The 15872-nt window shown below is 40.7% G+C and overlaps 1 protein-coding gene across 3 annotated transcripts; it reads left to right on the top strand.

Moving 5' to 3' along the window:
* The first annotated feature begins 6136 nt into the window (after positions 1-6136).
* On the top strand, positions 6137-15256 carry ATG101 (autophagy related 101). Of its 3 annotated transcripts, XM_067463918.1 has the most exons (4): positions 6137-6172; positions 8021-8410; positions 12426-12716; positions 14055-15256. In XM_067463918.1, exons 3-4 carry the CDS (start codon positions 12465-12467, stop codon positions 14457-14459), a joined length of 657 nt encoding a protein of 218 aa, XP_067320019.1. In that variant the 5' UTR covers positions 6137-6172; positions 8021-8410; positions 12426-12464; the 3' UTR covers positions 14460-15256. The 3 variants fall into 3 exon arrangements, with proteins under 3 accessions (XP_067320019.1, XP_060620043.1, XP_067320020.1); XM_060764060.2 differs by lacking the exon at positions 8021-8410 and having other exon boundaries at positions 6151-6172; XM_067463919.1 differs by lacking the exons at positions 6137-6172; positions 8021-8410 and adding an exon at positions 8419-8443.
* The last annotated feature ends 616 nt before the right edge of the window (positions 15257-15872 follow it).

The following is a 15872-nucleotide window of genomic DNA, read 5'->3' as shown; positions in this document are numbered from 1 at the left end:
CAACAGTTTCATCAAGGTCAATTAGGTCTATCAAAGTCCCTTCTGACACTGACACAGTTGAAGGGGAAGGCTTTTCTATAGTTACAGTAGAAGAGGAAGGTCTCTCAGTCAGACTGCTAGAGCTTGTAGTGGCAGAGCTGCCTCCTGGACTTATTATTGGAGAAACTGCTGGTGTTGGGTTTAGAGCTGGGTAGACTGGAGCATAAGGAGGTGGTTGAAAATAGGGCTCTGGTTGCCCTTCACTAGAATCAGGAAGTACTAACTTCTTATTGCTTGAGCGATGTGGATTTTCTATCACTGGCATGCAGGGGGCAGCTTTTGCACAACATTTTGCTAACCACTTGGGCTGGGTCTCAATTGCAATAGCCCAGCAATCAATATAGGGATATTGATCCGGATATAGAGTTGCAACATGCTCAAGACACTGATGCACTATTTTGATATCGTAAGTTCCCTCTTCGGGCCACTTCGGATCTAAGGGGAATTTTGGCCACTGTATTTGACATAGAAATCTTAACCTGTTAGCACTGTCACAACCTGGTGTTTGAGATAGGAGCCTGAACTTGGAAAAATGTAGAAGCATACATTCTAATGGGTCAACACATTTGCTCCCTTTTTGTCCCATTTTCTCTCGAGGGTGGTTTCTATTTAGTTGTTCACACTTCTAAACAGACAATTTCTTCTCCCACCCTTCTGACGCGTCTCTCTCTCTCTAGTCTAGACTTCTTTCACTCTCCCCCAAAACTAGGAACCCAAAACTATACTCGCCTGGTTCCTGTTGTCAGCACTTCAAGCCCGATCCTCCTTGGGGGGTAGATTTTTAGACTTCCCTTTTTCGGAGCGTTCCCGTAGACGAAGCCTGCAGAGGTCTTGGATGAGCAAAGGAGGTGGTCAGTTGAGTCGGGTACCCTCTCACCTCCCTTTGGTCTGCCCCGACCTGGGCAGCGATCGTCTCTCTTGGAACGGACTGGCAACAGTCTCTGGTTGCCCTCTGATTTGTCGCCACCAGGGGGCGCTGGATCCCGGACGAGGTCCCCAAACTGAAGGGTACCCCTTTTGTTAGGCACCCCAAGGCTGGCGACAGAAGGCAAGCAGTCTCCGTAGGTGAAGCAAAAATCTCTTTATTTCAAGTGTGGCCACACAGGGAGAAACAGCCAAGACAGACCAGTGTCTTCAAAGAGAGCTGTCTCTGCCATTTGGATCTTTCAGTCTCCTTATATACATGTCTTTGCACTGTGTCATGGGCACACACCCCTCTTATCGGATCAACCATTCAATAAACATGTTTTTCTCATATTTTGCCACTTCAGTGTCTTTAACTGATAACCCTCTACAAACTACGTAAACACACACATTATTGTTACAGATAAGTATTTTGGGTGTTAACCCACCCTGGGTACTCCCCTGGGTGTACTAACCCACCCTGGATACTCCCCTGGGTGTACTAACCCACCCTGGGTTCTCCCTGGGCGTAGTTGACAACAGAGCATCTTGTGTCTTCTAGATACATTATCTCCTCTTGACTTTTGGTCTTCTGCAGGCCAGAGGAGAGGGACAAACCCCTCTTTAGGTTTGCATTTCAACATTTCAACATTTCAAAGTTCTGTTAACCCTTTCACCTTTATCATTGTGTTTTATGATTCATTTGGATTGTAAACCTGAGGGCAGGGATTATCAAATTACCATTTTGCAACTCACTCTAGAAGCTTTCTTGGCTAAAGAATATGGCATAAAGTCCTTAAATAGAAATTGATACACTCTCCTTGACAGCAAAACAGACAGAGAGATTTGGCCTTTTACATTGTGCTCAGTTTTGTTTACCTGAGTCAAGTCAATCATACAGTTAAGGCAAATGGAAAGCATGCCAGGCATCTTACCCCTCAAAACATATAACACATTTCCACATAAGAGTATAATTTGCGTTAAATGGCTAAAACAATTCATGCCTTTGGTACCATAATCTATGCATATGTATTCAAAAGCGAGTATATCAGTCCATATTTTCCAGCAAGAATAAATCCTGCCAAAGACATGACAACTACTACATCAAACTCTAATTTCAAGTCACTTTTGGTAGCCCTAAGCCTAGGGATAGTTTGCTTTTGTAAAAATAATTAAAAAGAACATCTGCTTCTCATATGATATTCTAAATTGGAGTGGAGATGTGTCAGGGACTTCTGCATGTGCTGGTGCTGCAGATCTCATAATCCATTACCATTAGCTGTACTAGGTAAGACTAATGGGTGCTATGGCCCAACCATACTCCAAGTGACAATAACAATCTTTCAATTTTAAAACACTGCAATGCAACTACAGAATCCACCAGGATTCTGGTACAGTAAAGTCTGCTTATCCAACATAAACGGGCTGGCAAAATGTTGGATAAGATAAAATGTTGGATAATAAGGAGGGTTTAAGAAAAAGCCTATTAAATGTCAAATTACATTATGATTTTACAAATTAAGCACCAAAACATCATGTTTTACAAAAAAGCAGTTAAATAAATGGTACCATTGTGTAGTAATTACTGTATTTACAAATTTAGCACCAAAACATCACAACGTTTTGAAAACATTGACTGTCTGGAGAAACAGCTGTGGATCCAGAGGGGAGGCGGGAGGTTGGATAAGCAAGACTCTACTGTATTCTCTTAATCTTTGGGACTTTGTATCTTGGCCGTATGGTACATTATTCCATCAGCTGAGGAAAGACCCTGAGAGAGAGCTAGCATTTACCAGTCTTAATTCACTCCTCCACTGCAACCCCTTTCTTTGTGTTTCATGCTTTTCTAGATTGTAAACGATTGTTCTCTGAAAGCACAGAACCACCAAATTACAAATTTTACAACCAAATATTTATTTATTTGCAATATTTATATACCGCCCTTCTCAACCACGAAGGGGACTCAGGGCGGTTCACAGTGTTGGCAACAATTCAATGCCATCGATAAAAACAGTATAAAACATTTAAATTGACCCACCCCGGATAAAACATTAAACATTATTAAATAACATCACCTATCACACAGAGACATAGCCGTTGTCTGTAAGCAGAGCTGGGTCTTCGCACTTTCAACTGTCACTTTAACTTTAAATATTTCTATGATGGGCTGAACACTATAAATATATAAATAAAAGCTCATTGCTTCAGTTAGCTTTTCTGAGCCCCTTTGCCTCCAAGGGAGTTCTACACATCCTTCCAATTTCTGAGCTCTTGTTTATAGCCATAAATAGTTCCAAACTGGAACATCCACTGTAGTTTGCTCCGTTTATCACCACAGTAAATCATGCTGGTTTAGAAAGAAGTGTTCTGTTCTGCCTGCATTTCTCTAGCTGCTGCTAATCCTTCCGTTGAGTTCAGGGAAAGGGGCAGATTAGCCACACTGTGTGTACTGCACTATTATGTAAAGACTATTCCTAACAGAGCCTTTGGAAAATAACAATATATCCATTGTGCCTTGGGTTGGGCTCTATGGCTGGGCTGGACTTTTGGGGTAGATCTTAGGAGGCAGCTCTGCTTAGATGACTTCAAAAGCATGTACAACTGTTTATAGACATGTACAACTGCTGCCATACTGTTGAAGATGTAAAAAAAGCAGTCAATGACGGCAAAAACAATAAATCTACCCTAATCAAAGCCACGAAACAAATGCCTTATCTTTAATAACATATCATCTACATGTGCCCTTGTTATAGAGACTGTTGTCTTTTCAGCTCTGCTGAACCACAGGTACAGGTCCCCGGCGTTTGAGCTCCAATTTGAAATGAGACACGGCAGAGTGAAGGCAAGAGGTTTATCACTTCGGCCAAAAGTGGATATCACAGAAAAAGTACTCTCAGATCAGAAAAAATCCATAGATACATACAGAGACATTAATAGACACTTGACATCTATTTAAATAATGAATTTTTGCCACTCTGGGTGCTGATTGGTTCAAGTTGCAATCTGCGTGCTGATTGCTGGAAGCACACTGCTGCAGCTGATCAGTTTCCTTGCCTGGTGGGAAATTTTAAAAAAACTAATTGCTCAGTTTGAAACTTGTAGCTGTTTCTGTGCCCCCTCTTTGGGTGCATGTAGGAAGGAATGTGGGCAAGATCCAGGGCTGATAGGCTTTGATGGATTTGATCCTGTCACCTGGGATTTCACAGTGGGTCCTGGCTGAGGAAACAATGGGTGCCAAAACACCTTGATGGGTTCCCAAGGAGAAACAAAGGCAGGGAACTGGGTGACTTGGTGACTTTTTAGGCTGACCAGGTATTATTTTAGCTTTATCAATAGCCCCACTTAATTCATCCAACATGATTGTAATTCTAAATTCATTTCCTTTGAGAACTTTGTAAATTTCATATCCTCCAGATACTGATCTATCTTTTTAGAATTGGTCTAGGAATTTTGGTATAAATTATTGTAATAATCTTTTAAAATCTTATGAATACTCAATGTATTTATTTGTTTGTTTGTTTGTTTACTTTATTTGTATACCGCTCTTCTCAGCCATTAGGCGACTCAGAGCGATTAACAACAAGTAGCGGCAAAAAATCAATGCAAACATCGTACAGCCATTTAAAAGACAATTAACACAATAATACAATAAGCAATTAACATCAATAACCATCAGTAAACATCAATAAACAACTCACTAGCGTCTCATAACTAAAATCATAATCCAAGTTCGTTTCTCCTGTATTTCTTATTTTAACAATTAATTTTTGCTTTATAGTTTTCTTCAATTGCCACGCTAACAGTTCCCCTGGTTTATTTGCATTTTCAAAAAAAATTGTCTATTGCACATAATTTTCCTTTCCTTTCAACTTAATTTGCAATTAACAATTAATATTGTTGCAAATTAGCCAATTCTTGATGTAATTTCCCCCTATTTAATTGGTTACTCTCCAATTCTTTTTCTTTGGATCTGATCTTAGCAAGAATCTCCTTAAGGGCCCCTTTATTACCTCCCTGCTAAAAGCGGTACTTATGAATCAATAAAAATATCAGTATCCAATGCTCAGAAAAGGAATATATGTATATCTATTGATTATTTTGAAATGAATATGGAAGCCGTTCAGAAGAATGGTTAGGCTTGAATGTTTTGTATTTAGTATACTAAGTACTCTTTGTTACTAAATGCCTACAAACTTTCCTCACAATTTTGGAGTAGCCCGAGTTCTTTGATTACAGTGAACTCTTGGTTATCGGAGCAGGCGGCAAGTTTTTATGAAGAGGGTATTTTAAAATTGGTTCAGAGGTATGATAAGTGTTTGAACAAACTTGGCAACTATGTCAAAAAATAGAGTGAAGTGTGTACTTTCTGAAAATAAATTTACTTTTTTGAAATAAACTTTTGTTGTGTACTTATGTTCAAATGGACCTTACTTAAAAAATTCCCCTCGTATATGGTTGGTGTATTATCTTTTTGAAATAAAATTTTAATTTTTTTAAAAAAAAGATTGTTGTGTTGTTGTAGGTTTCTTGGATTGTATGGCCATGTTCTAGAAGCATTCTCTCCTGACGTTTCACCTGCATATGTGGAAGGTATCCTCAGAGAGTGTAAGGACCCCACAACCTCTGAGGATGCCTGCCACAGATGCAGGTGAAACGTCAGGAGAGAATGCTTCTAGCACATGACCATACAGCCTGAAAAACCTAAAACCTACAACAATCCAGTGATTCCGGCCATGAAAGATCGTTTGCAATTCATTTGTCCTGCATTCCTCTGTAACATTAATAGATTGCTCACATTCACACATTACAGACTGTACACGCTTCTACTTTCATGGAAGGCCCATATCCAGAATTACAATTTGGGGCCTTTTGGTTCAATCCATATGGGAAAGAAAATCTTCCCAAACTTCAAATCAAGCACATCCCTTATAAGAAGGGCTGCTGCCTTCCTGCTTTTAATGCGTGGCAAGCTTTCTGACCTCAAGAAAGGAGATAAATGTGATTAAATGTGGGAAAGGGCCTTCTTTCACGTAGAGGTCAATGGCACCATTGCAACAACTGCCTCAGCACTTCTTCGACTGGCTTTCCTCGCCTCTTCCGGGATGACAAGGCCTCTCTTTCGCGCTCAGCAGTGACGCAAGCGACGTTTTCAGCGGGAGGGGGAGCATCGCGCATGCGCACACGTAGTTGTGAGGGACGTCCTTGCTTCCCTGGAAGCCACGGAAGAAACGTGAGGCCGGCTTGTGAATGGGAGGGAAATGTGATCTTGGTGACAAGGGCGCTTGGGGTTGCACAAAAGGAGTAGCAATCGCCGTGGATGAATCTGCACTGCAGAATTAAAGCAGTGTGAGACCAAGGCTATGGTTCAATAATCCTGGGAGATGTAGTTTTTCATGGTCTGCCAAAGAGGGCTGGTGCCATACCAAACTACAACTCCCAGGATTTCATAGCATTCAGCCATGGCAGTGAAAGGGCGTTAAACTTCATTCATTCTGCAGTGAGCTCTAGGCGGGCTGTGGTCTCTTTGCCCCATTGAGCCCCTTCAAACTCTTTTGGAGCAGAACTAGAGTGATCTACACCATAGAATTAACACGGTTTGACACTATTCTACCATGATTCAGTGCTGTGGAATCTGGGGAACTGCAGTTTTACAAGGTTTTTAGCACATTGTCAAAGGCTTTCATGGCCGAAATCACTGGGTTGTTGTAGGTTTTTTCGGGCTATATGGCCATGGTCTAGAGGCATTCTCTCCTGACGTTTCGCCTGCATCTGTGGCAAGCATCCTCACTACCTCTGAGGATGCTTGCCATAGATGCAGGTGAAACGTCAGGAGAGAATGCCTCTAGACCATGCCCATATAGCCCGAAAAAACCTACATCAACCCAAGGTTTTTAGCCTTTGCCAAAGAGTACTGGGGTCTTCAAACTGCAACTCCCAGAATGTCATAACACAGCCACAGCAGTTTAAGTGGTGTCAAACTGCATTCATCCTACAGTGTAGTAGTTGCACCCTAAACCAAGGACGAGTGACCACATGGACACTCTCTCGCAGAACAGACACAATCACTTTGCACACAGATATTCCTGACCAAGATCCCTTCTATACTGCCATATAAGGTCCAAATTATCTGCTTTGAACTGGATTATCTGGCAGTGTAGACTCATATAATCCAGTTCAAATCAGATAATGTGAATTATCTGCTTTGGCAATCTGGATTATATGGCAGTGTAGAAAGGGCCTAATGGGGCCATATCTTTGAATCCTATCAATCTGGGAACTGTAGTCCAAAACATCTGGAGGCTGTATCCCCTTGATTCCTCATAATAATAATAATAATCATGGGTTGCTGTGAGTTTTCCAGGCTGTATAGCCATGTTCCAAAAGCATTCTCTCCTGACATTTCGTGCACATGCATGGCAGGAATCCTCAGAAGTTTTGAGGTCTATTGGAAACACAATAAATAATTGTATTTCTTACCCACCTCTCTGCATGGCTCAAGGCGGGTTACAGAATAATTAAAACACATAAACATTGCAAAAACACCAAAAATACACATATTGAAATGTATTTCTATAAAAGATACATATTCAAACATATACAAAAATACACATATTGAATTGTATTTCTATAAAAGATACATATTCAAACACATTTCTATAAAATATATATTAAAATACACAAAACCAAGGTTAAACAAAGGGCATGAGTTTAAAATTTAAAATCACCTACTATAGCAGAGCTTTCCAAACCCTGTTGCAACACGTTTGTGTGTCAGATGCAGTGTGTAGATGTGTTGTATGAAATAATGGAAAAACTGTGAGTCTGCGTCAAGCAATAAATAATATATTTAAATATATATATAAAAGAAATGTTTTTATGAGATACATTGTTTCCCCATACCTCAAGTGATTACAGTTTACTTATGTGTTCTTAGTGCTTATAAGAGCTTGGTGTACTCTTGTGTTTGTTAGTAAAAATGAATTATTGTGTCGTGAAATGATGCATGTCTAAAATCTGTGTCACCAAAATGTTTGGAAAGCTCTGCATTGAAACAATCGTGTGGGTTTTTTTTTAGTAGAAAAAACCCTAGAAACTAGCAACTCCACCTTCAACCGAGAGGGGTCAGCAGAGAGCTTCTGGATTTCATAGAACCCGGAAGCTGCTGCCTTGTGACGTTTCCTCCCACTTCAGTCGCTGCGGTTTGTTTTCTTGGAACGTACCAAAAGCAAAAGGGGGGAGGACAGAAAAGAAGCAAAAGGAAAGAGGTGAAAAGCGGGGCCTGTTCATAAACAGAATAGGAGAGCGTCACACTATAATACCGACATATATATTTAAGAGGACGCAGCGGAAAGAATAGCGTCGTATTCTTCCGAAAATATAAATGGAGGTTTGGGGTCTGTCCCCTCCCGTCCTGCTTCCGTTGGCCTGGTCCAAAGGTTAAGTTGTTCGCCCGGAGACGCAGCAAAAGGTAGGTGAGCCTAATTCTCGTCTAAGGAGGGGGGTGAGTGCCTTACCTTTTGATGCCCCCCCGCATGAAGTAATGCGCCCTCCCTCTTCTCCGTTGCCTTGGTTACTAGTGGGCCTTCTTTTCCCCCTTCATTGGCCTGGATGGAAACAGAGCAGGTCTTCCAGGAATTGGGTCCCAATGCTGTATGGAGTTATCTTTGCTGTTTCCATACTTGAATTGGGCTGACAGGTAGTAACTGACCCAGGATTTGAATCTCCCAAATCCTAACCTTACTGCTTTCATTAAGATGTGTTTTTATACATGTATGTAGGTTTTCCATTAGAATATCTAGTGAGCCTCTATGGAAAAATGGGATCTTTATGGTGCATCTGCACTGTAGAATGAATGCAGTTTGACACCGCTTTAACTGCCATGGCTCAATGCTGCAGGATTCTGGTACTGTCATTTTGTAAAGCTTCCTCTGCTGTAAAGTGCTGGGGCTTCACTAAACTACAACTCCCATGATTCCATAGCACAGAGCCATAGCCATTAAACTGCCAAACTGCATTAATTCTACAGTGAAGATCCACACTTCGTTATTTCTCAGATTATGAAGAGATGAAACCAATAAAGGTAGCCAAAAAAGAGGTGGAAACAAATAATTCTCAAAATAACCAAGGTATTTAATATGGGCTGACCTGTTTTGGCCTCTATTCTTTAGGGGTCTTTACAACACTATAAAGAATATGGGACACATCAAAAACAGAAAACAATTTATGCTCCAGTTTCTTACAACACAGCTTGCTTTGGATGTATTTTCCATATTTAGCGAGCCGCAATGGCGCAATGGGTTAAACACTTATGCGGGCTGAACTGCTGACATGAAAGTCGGTGGTTCGAATCCGTGAGATGGGGTGAGTACCTGTCTGTCAGCCTCTGCTTTCCATGCAGGGACATGAGAGAAGCCTTCCACGGGATAGTAACACATCCAGGAGTCCCCTGGGCAATGTCTTTGTAGACAACTAATTCAGAACCAGAGCGGCCTGCAGTATGTTCTCAAGTTGCTTCTGACATGATAAAAAAGTGAGCATGCTATTCAAGTTTCCATCATAGATATCCATTGCTACCACCACAACTTTGAGAAATATAAAAAGCACAACCCTTTACCTGTGGATGCAGTACCCATGTGTTTTGCATACCGACACTCCAAGGAAACATTCCACTAGATCTTCCATAGTCTTGCATAATTAGTGCAATAAGAATTCTTGTTTTAATTGTACTACTATGCAGGCATGTAGCCAGGGGGGGGGGGCTCGGGGGGCTTCAGCCCGCCCCGAAATTCTCATGGTGGTTCGCGAAAAGGCCTTACTGGTGCGTTATTTAAACTGTTATGTTTATTAATATCATGATTTGATCACCATTCTCAATATATCCCATATGTATGGGGGTATTGGGGCAATGATACAAAAGGTTTGCTAGGCTAGACTCTCTTTCACTCAGACTCAGCCCCCCCCCCCCCGAAACTCAGCCCCCCCCCCCGAAACTCCCCCTGAAAAATTTTTAGCCCCCCCCCCCCCCCCCGAAACGAAATCCTGGCTACGGGCCTGCTACTATGTAAATTTTCTGGATTTTTTAAAAAGTGCATCATAATATGTGGGATATGACTTGTTTTGTTTCACAAGAGCCTTAAGCAGCGCTGCATCTCGTTTAGGTAAATAACAAAGTGAGCAAGAGCCAAAACTGTACCTCAATATCAAAGCAAATAAAAAGGTTCAGGGTCATATGGAACCTGTTTCTGTGCATCATTTCCCCAAAATCTGTGATTGAACTCAGTGGGACTAAACATGAATGATGCATAAGATGAAAGTCTCAGTGGGTTTTCTAAACAAGATTGAAAATAGTAGTTAATCTGTGAGAAGCGCTGTATTAATGTAACCAACATAATTTTGCCTTTGTCCATGACTGAAAAGCATTTCTTAACCTCTAACAGGGAATTAGAAAACCCCTTCTGTTTTACCTGTGTTTTTTTCTGCATAATCATAATGACCAGGACCCAACGGGGTCATTTGATAGGAGAATTCGGACTTACCTCTTCTGCTGCAGTCTTCTGTTGTATAAGAGACAGTTCCATAGGAGCCCCCTAAGCCTGTAAGGCTGTATTTTAGATAGTGTGGGATAGAGATTTCTGGAAGGAAGTTGCCAAAATCTATCTGAAATATACCACTGGATTCTGCCAAGTGTGATTAATTTCTGCATGGCCCAATCACAGCACTCCAGTACTCCTCTAGCAGATGTTAATTGGCCACTGAATAATCTATGCAAATAAATGAATAAATGTGCAGGGTATTCAAATTTTCCAAACTGAAACTACATTGGAAACCACTAGGGGGCAGCCTGTGTTGTGGTTTATGTGGAATATAGTGCATCAAAGACACAGTAGATTCACACAGGTGAAAGAGGAAACATAAATTTACTCTTATTCAGCAGAATCAAAAACATAAGACTTGTGGCATTGCATCAAAAATAAATCCTAGAGTAACAAAACTTACATAGCTCTTTTATGCATCACATAAACGCAGAGAACATGGCTTCTCAAGGGAGAGAGCACCATGTATCCCAAAATACACCCAGTTATACTTCACCAGGTGTGGCCCAAACTTACTGGTCTTAATGAACTCCAACCTTGGTGTTGATGCTTGCAAAACCACTCCATTTTCTGTATACCTTAACAATTTGGACACTTGTTTGAAACCGATTGCAGCCAGTCTTCCATAGTCACAGATTCCTCATTCATGGATTCAACCAACCATGGTTTTGTTTTTGGTTGTTTTTTAAAGAAATCAAAAAGAAATATTTGATTTTGCCATTTGATATAAGGGATGTCATATTACTATCCACTGTTTATAATAGGACTTGAGCATCCTGCAGACTTTGGTATCCATGTGGAGGCAGGTTCTGAAACCAAACCCCAGCAGATACCAGGGGTCCACTATATTTAATCAGTCTTCATAAAATAAGGCAGAATCTCGTTCTATCAGACTGTGTTTTAGTTGTGGCAAAAGGCATGCCCATAGAAAATTCATCCTGGCTGCATGTCTACCACCAATGCCATTATTATTTTTCTTTAATTATTCATGGAGAATAGCTTATTGTTTGTGTTTCTGAACCCATACTGCAGTTGTTTTCCTGTTTATTCTAGTTCTTCCAAAAAGCTGCTTCTGTGTATGATGATTAGATGCAAAACTTGGCAGTGTTCCTCAGCTATTAATAGTTGCATAAAAGAGGGAAGTTTCATCTGGCTGTCCTGCCTTTCTGCCCCACAATGAAAAATGAACTGAATCTTCTAAACCAGCACTACTAAAAATGGAGGCTCATGGCTTTTGTTGGTTGAATGTCATCAACTACCAATCCCCAAAAAGCAAGGCTCCAGGAATGAAAGAAATAATTGCGGCCAATGGACCTAAGTAGAGTACTAGTCCATGACACATTTAGAGAGGGGGAAATGATCCCTTATATGAGATAGACTCTACAGTTGTGCTTCTCAGGCAAACAGCTTTATTAAAATGTATGTTTTTATAGACTGCAATCTACATTATCACATGCAGAAAGTGTTATCCAGTAACATACAGGTGTTCATGCATGCACACATCCATACATATGCACACACGTATTGGAGAGAGTATAGATTGTTATAATTATCTTGTCAAAATTGGCTGTTCTCTCAACAGATGCTGATAATACAAACATTGCTTTAGTTAGCTAAGAAAAATATTGTATGATTTCAAAAAAATTGAATACTTTCCCCCATTTAAGCCATTTGTTGATTTTATTGCATTAATTGAATGGTATATGAAAAAGTGGCTGTGCAATGTTGAGTATCTAGTTTCCTCTTTTCCCCTAATTACAAAACTAAAAACAGCTTTTCCTTGATTACAAGATTTCATTTTGCTTTAATAAAAATATAATATTTAGTCTTGGACCTTCCCATCCTTCATAGAAAATGCATTGATCTGTTTTGCTTGTACTCTTGTTTTAGTAGAGAGAAGGCTAGCTGTTTACCTTTGCAAAAGTCAAGATGAACTGTCGCTCAGAGGTGCTGGAGATATCAGTTGAGGGCCGCCAAATTGAGGAGGCCATGCTGGCTGTTTTGCACACCATTTTGCTCCATCGCAGCACAGGGAAGTTCCATTACAAGAAGGAAGGGACCTATTCTATTGGGACAGTTGGCACACAAGACGTTGACTGTGACTTCATTGACTTCACCTATGTCAGGGTCTCTTCAGAGGAACTTGACCGGGCATTGAGAAAAGCTGTTGGGGAATTTAAGGTAAAGGTTTTTGTTCTATGATTATTTTATAAACATTTCTAATCGCTATGTGGTCCAGGAAGATGAACTTCTCTTTATTCACAATGTCAAGCAGGCCCCAAAGGGTCTCCTGCAGCAAGTAGACTGTCTGCTCTGCTTACCAAGTTGTGTCCAGACTCAAGGGGATGATTTTAAGCTAGAAAGCCAAGAAAACTTAGGAGTGGGAGATTTCTGGAATCTGCTTCTCCTGCATAAATCTGTCTAAGAATTCCATTCGTCTTCTGTGTGTTTTAACTGATTTACTTACAAAGTAGATGTGGAAGATAATTTTGTAGTTGTGGCATACAGATTTTGGAATAGCCTCTGCAGGGGAGGGGGGTATATTTGGCCATAACACTGCCTACATTGTAGAGAGCTGTGGGAATGAGATGTATTTTTGGTTTATTTTTATTAATTGTTCTTTTAAGATTCTTTTAAAATGATGTCAATTACTGGTGGTTTGCTACTTGTTAATTCTGTTTCTGATTTTATTATTTTAATTGATTGAATTTTATTGAGTGCATTTGTTTTACGACAGGATATAATCAATACATTGCAATCATAAGTGAAATGCCTCTGTATTGAAATGGCACAGCAAGAATTTGATGTATGTCAGCATCCTAAGACTTTTCCACCTGTGCAGAGGATTGTGTGTTAAAATGCGAATCCCCATACAATCATTTACATGTCTGCTCTTAAATATAACACATTGCTTTAAATGATGTTTATGACCAGAGAAGGCTTTGCAGACTCACTGCTAGGAGTAATTTGGGCCATACAGTTGTTGGACAGGATCCCAACTTCTTTTCCTCTAGGTCACTGTTACATGGAAACACTATCCGTGGCAATCACCATGTGTACAACACCAAATGTTTTGGTCCAGCATCACATCATTCATGTGGCTTTCCATTCCAAGGATATGTTTGTCTTGGCTTCTGGCTATAGTTACACAGGAAATTTTGATAAAGAATTATGATTCTTAGTACATGGGATATTTATTTATTATTAATTTGCCATATTATACCCCACCCTGCTCACCCCGAAGGGGACTCAGAGCATCTCACATATAAGGTAGAATTCAATGCCACACAACATGCATCTGACAAAATAAACATATATATTAAAACCAACTGCTAAAAACATATCAAACATTAAAACCACTTATTAAAATCACGTAATCCAACACTATTGTCCGAGGCCATTGCAATTGTCATTGTACCATTCTGCTTTCACTTATTGCACTGGGGATAGTGATTTCTTCTCTGTGTCATTATGGAAACTTGGGAAACCAAGGCCTATTGCTCTCTTTTCTTTTCCTAGGATGCACTGCGGAATTCAGGCAACGATGGGATGGGCCAGATCTCCCTAGAGTTTTACCAGAAGAAAAAATCACGATGGCCCTTTTCAGATGAGTGCATCCCTTGGGAAGTTTGGACAATCAAAGTGAATGTGGTGAGCCTAGCTAACGAACAGGAGCGACAGATCTGTCGGGAGAAGGTGGGTGAGAAACTCTGTGAAAAAATCATCAACATTGTGGAAGTGATGAACCGGCACGAATACCTGCCCAAGATGCCTACGCAGTCTGAGGTGGACAATGTTTTTGATACAGGGCTGCGGGATGTCCAGCCCTACTTGTACAAGATTTCTTACCAGATCACTGACTCACTGGGAACCTCTGTCACTACCACCATGCGGCGCCTCATCAAAGACACCCTGGCACTTTGACATCAATGGGATGCTGGAGCTGACATTTTAGGGAAGCAACATAAACAGCTGGCTTTTTGCTCTCACCAAGTCCCTAAACCAAACCAGCACTCCTCCTAGAAAATCCAGGAGTGTCCTATTCTGTTTCATGAGCGCCACAACCACAAGACTGGAACTAGCTTTGTGCACTACACCTTGACATCCCAGGCTCCCTCCCTCATAATAGGGAATGAAAACTAGGATTCCTCCTTCAGTCTTCTTTTTCAGTTGTTTTTGCTCCATTAAATGAACTCCACTGCATATCTTTATAGGCAAAAATGGAATGAATATGTTGTGACTATTTTCCTAATGTATTCTGTGTGATAGTTCCAAGGTTGGTGCTCATCGTGAGCCCTAAAACTGAAGTTAGATCAAATGCCTTGATTTCTTGATTGTGGGATCTTTTGCAAACAGAAATCTACCAAGTTGGTATTACCTTCCATGGAAAAATGGGTGCCTTTCTTGCTGACAACTTACCCTTCTGTTCCTTGACCAGCTTCTGGCTTTAGGATAATTTATCTGATGAAACACCACTGTCCCTTGTGTATAAGAGTTCCAGGGCAGTCAGGTATAAAGGCCTTGGGATCCACACTATTCTTATGGATCTTGGCTTCAGGAAAGAAATATTTCAGCATGTCTCAAACCCATGGTTCCTATTCCTTAGGGGCAACTTGCATTTTTAGAGGAGCTGAAGATCCTCTATGTCTTCTATATGTTTTTTCGTTGTAAGATTGTGTATTAAAATAATATGAGAATTAAAAACAAAGCCTAAAAACATAGCACTGTCTATTCTCTCATAATTTTATTCAGCTCAAAAGCAGCTTTCAGAAAGCATATTATAAAAAAGACGTCCTAAATTATTTCATGTCGCTCAATTTCTATCTGACTGCTTCATGTGTATTTAAAAGAGTCTGGTTGACACTTGCCTAGTTTCAGCTGCTCTAAAATGTAGAACTTAAGAAGAATTATGATGGATCAGTCCAAAGGCCTACCTAGTCCTCTTTGTTGTTGTTGTTCATTCGTTCAGTTGTCTCCGACTCTTCGTGACCTCATGGACCAGCCCACGCCAGAGCTCCCTGTCGGCCGTCACCACCCCCAGCTCCTTCAAGGTCAGTCCAGTCACTTCAAGGATGCCATCCATCCATCTTGCCCTTGGTCGGCCCCTCTTCCTTTTGCCTTCCACTTTCCGCAGCATAATTGTCTTCTCTAGGCTTTGCTGTCTCCTCATGATGTGGCCAAAGTACTTCAACTTTGTCTCTATCCTTCCTTCCAGTGAGCAGCCTCTTAGTCCTCTTAGAAAGAAAAAAATGAAATGCAAAGATACAGAATGGGCGATGCTTGGCTCAACAACAGAGATACACGTGAAAAAGATTTTGGAGTCCTCGTTGACAAGTT

This window comes from Anolis sagrei, chromosome 2 (genome assembly GCF_037176765.1).
Source record: "Anolis sagrei isolate rAnoSag1 chromosome 2, rAnoSag1.mat, whole genome shotgun sequence".
In the NCBI taxonomy this organism is placed as follows: Eukaryota; Metazoa; Chordata; class Lepidosauria; order Squamata; family Dactyloidae; genus Anolis; species Anolis sagrei.
Note: the sequence above shows the minus strand (reverse complement) of the source record. Positions and strands in the feature narration are given on the sequence as shown.

Bases quoted from the DNA above. Each gene is read 5' to 3' on its own strand.
- ATG101 (XM_067463918.1), top strand. From the start codon at position 12,465: ATGAACTGTCGCTCAGAGGTGCTGGAGATATCAGTTGAGGGCCGCCAA. The intron at 12,717-14,054 runs GTAAAGGTTTTT...TTCTTTTCCTAG, and splicing joins AAGCTGTTGGGGAATTTAAG to GATGCACTGCGGAATTCAGG.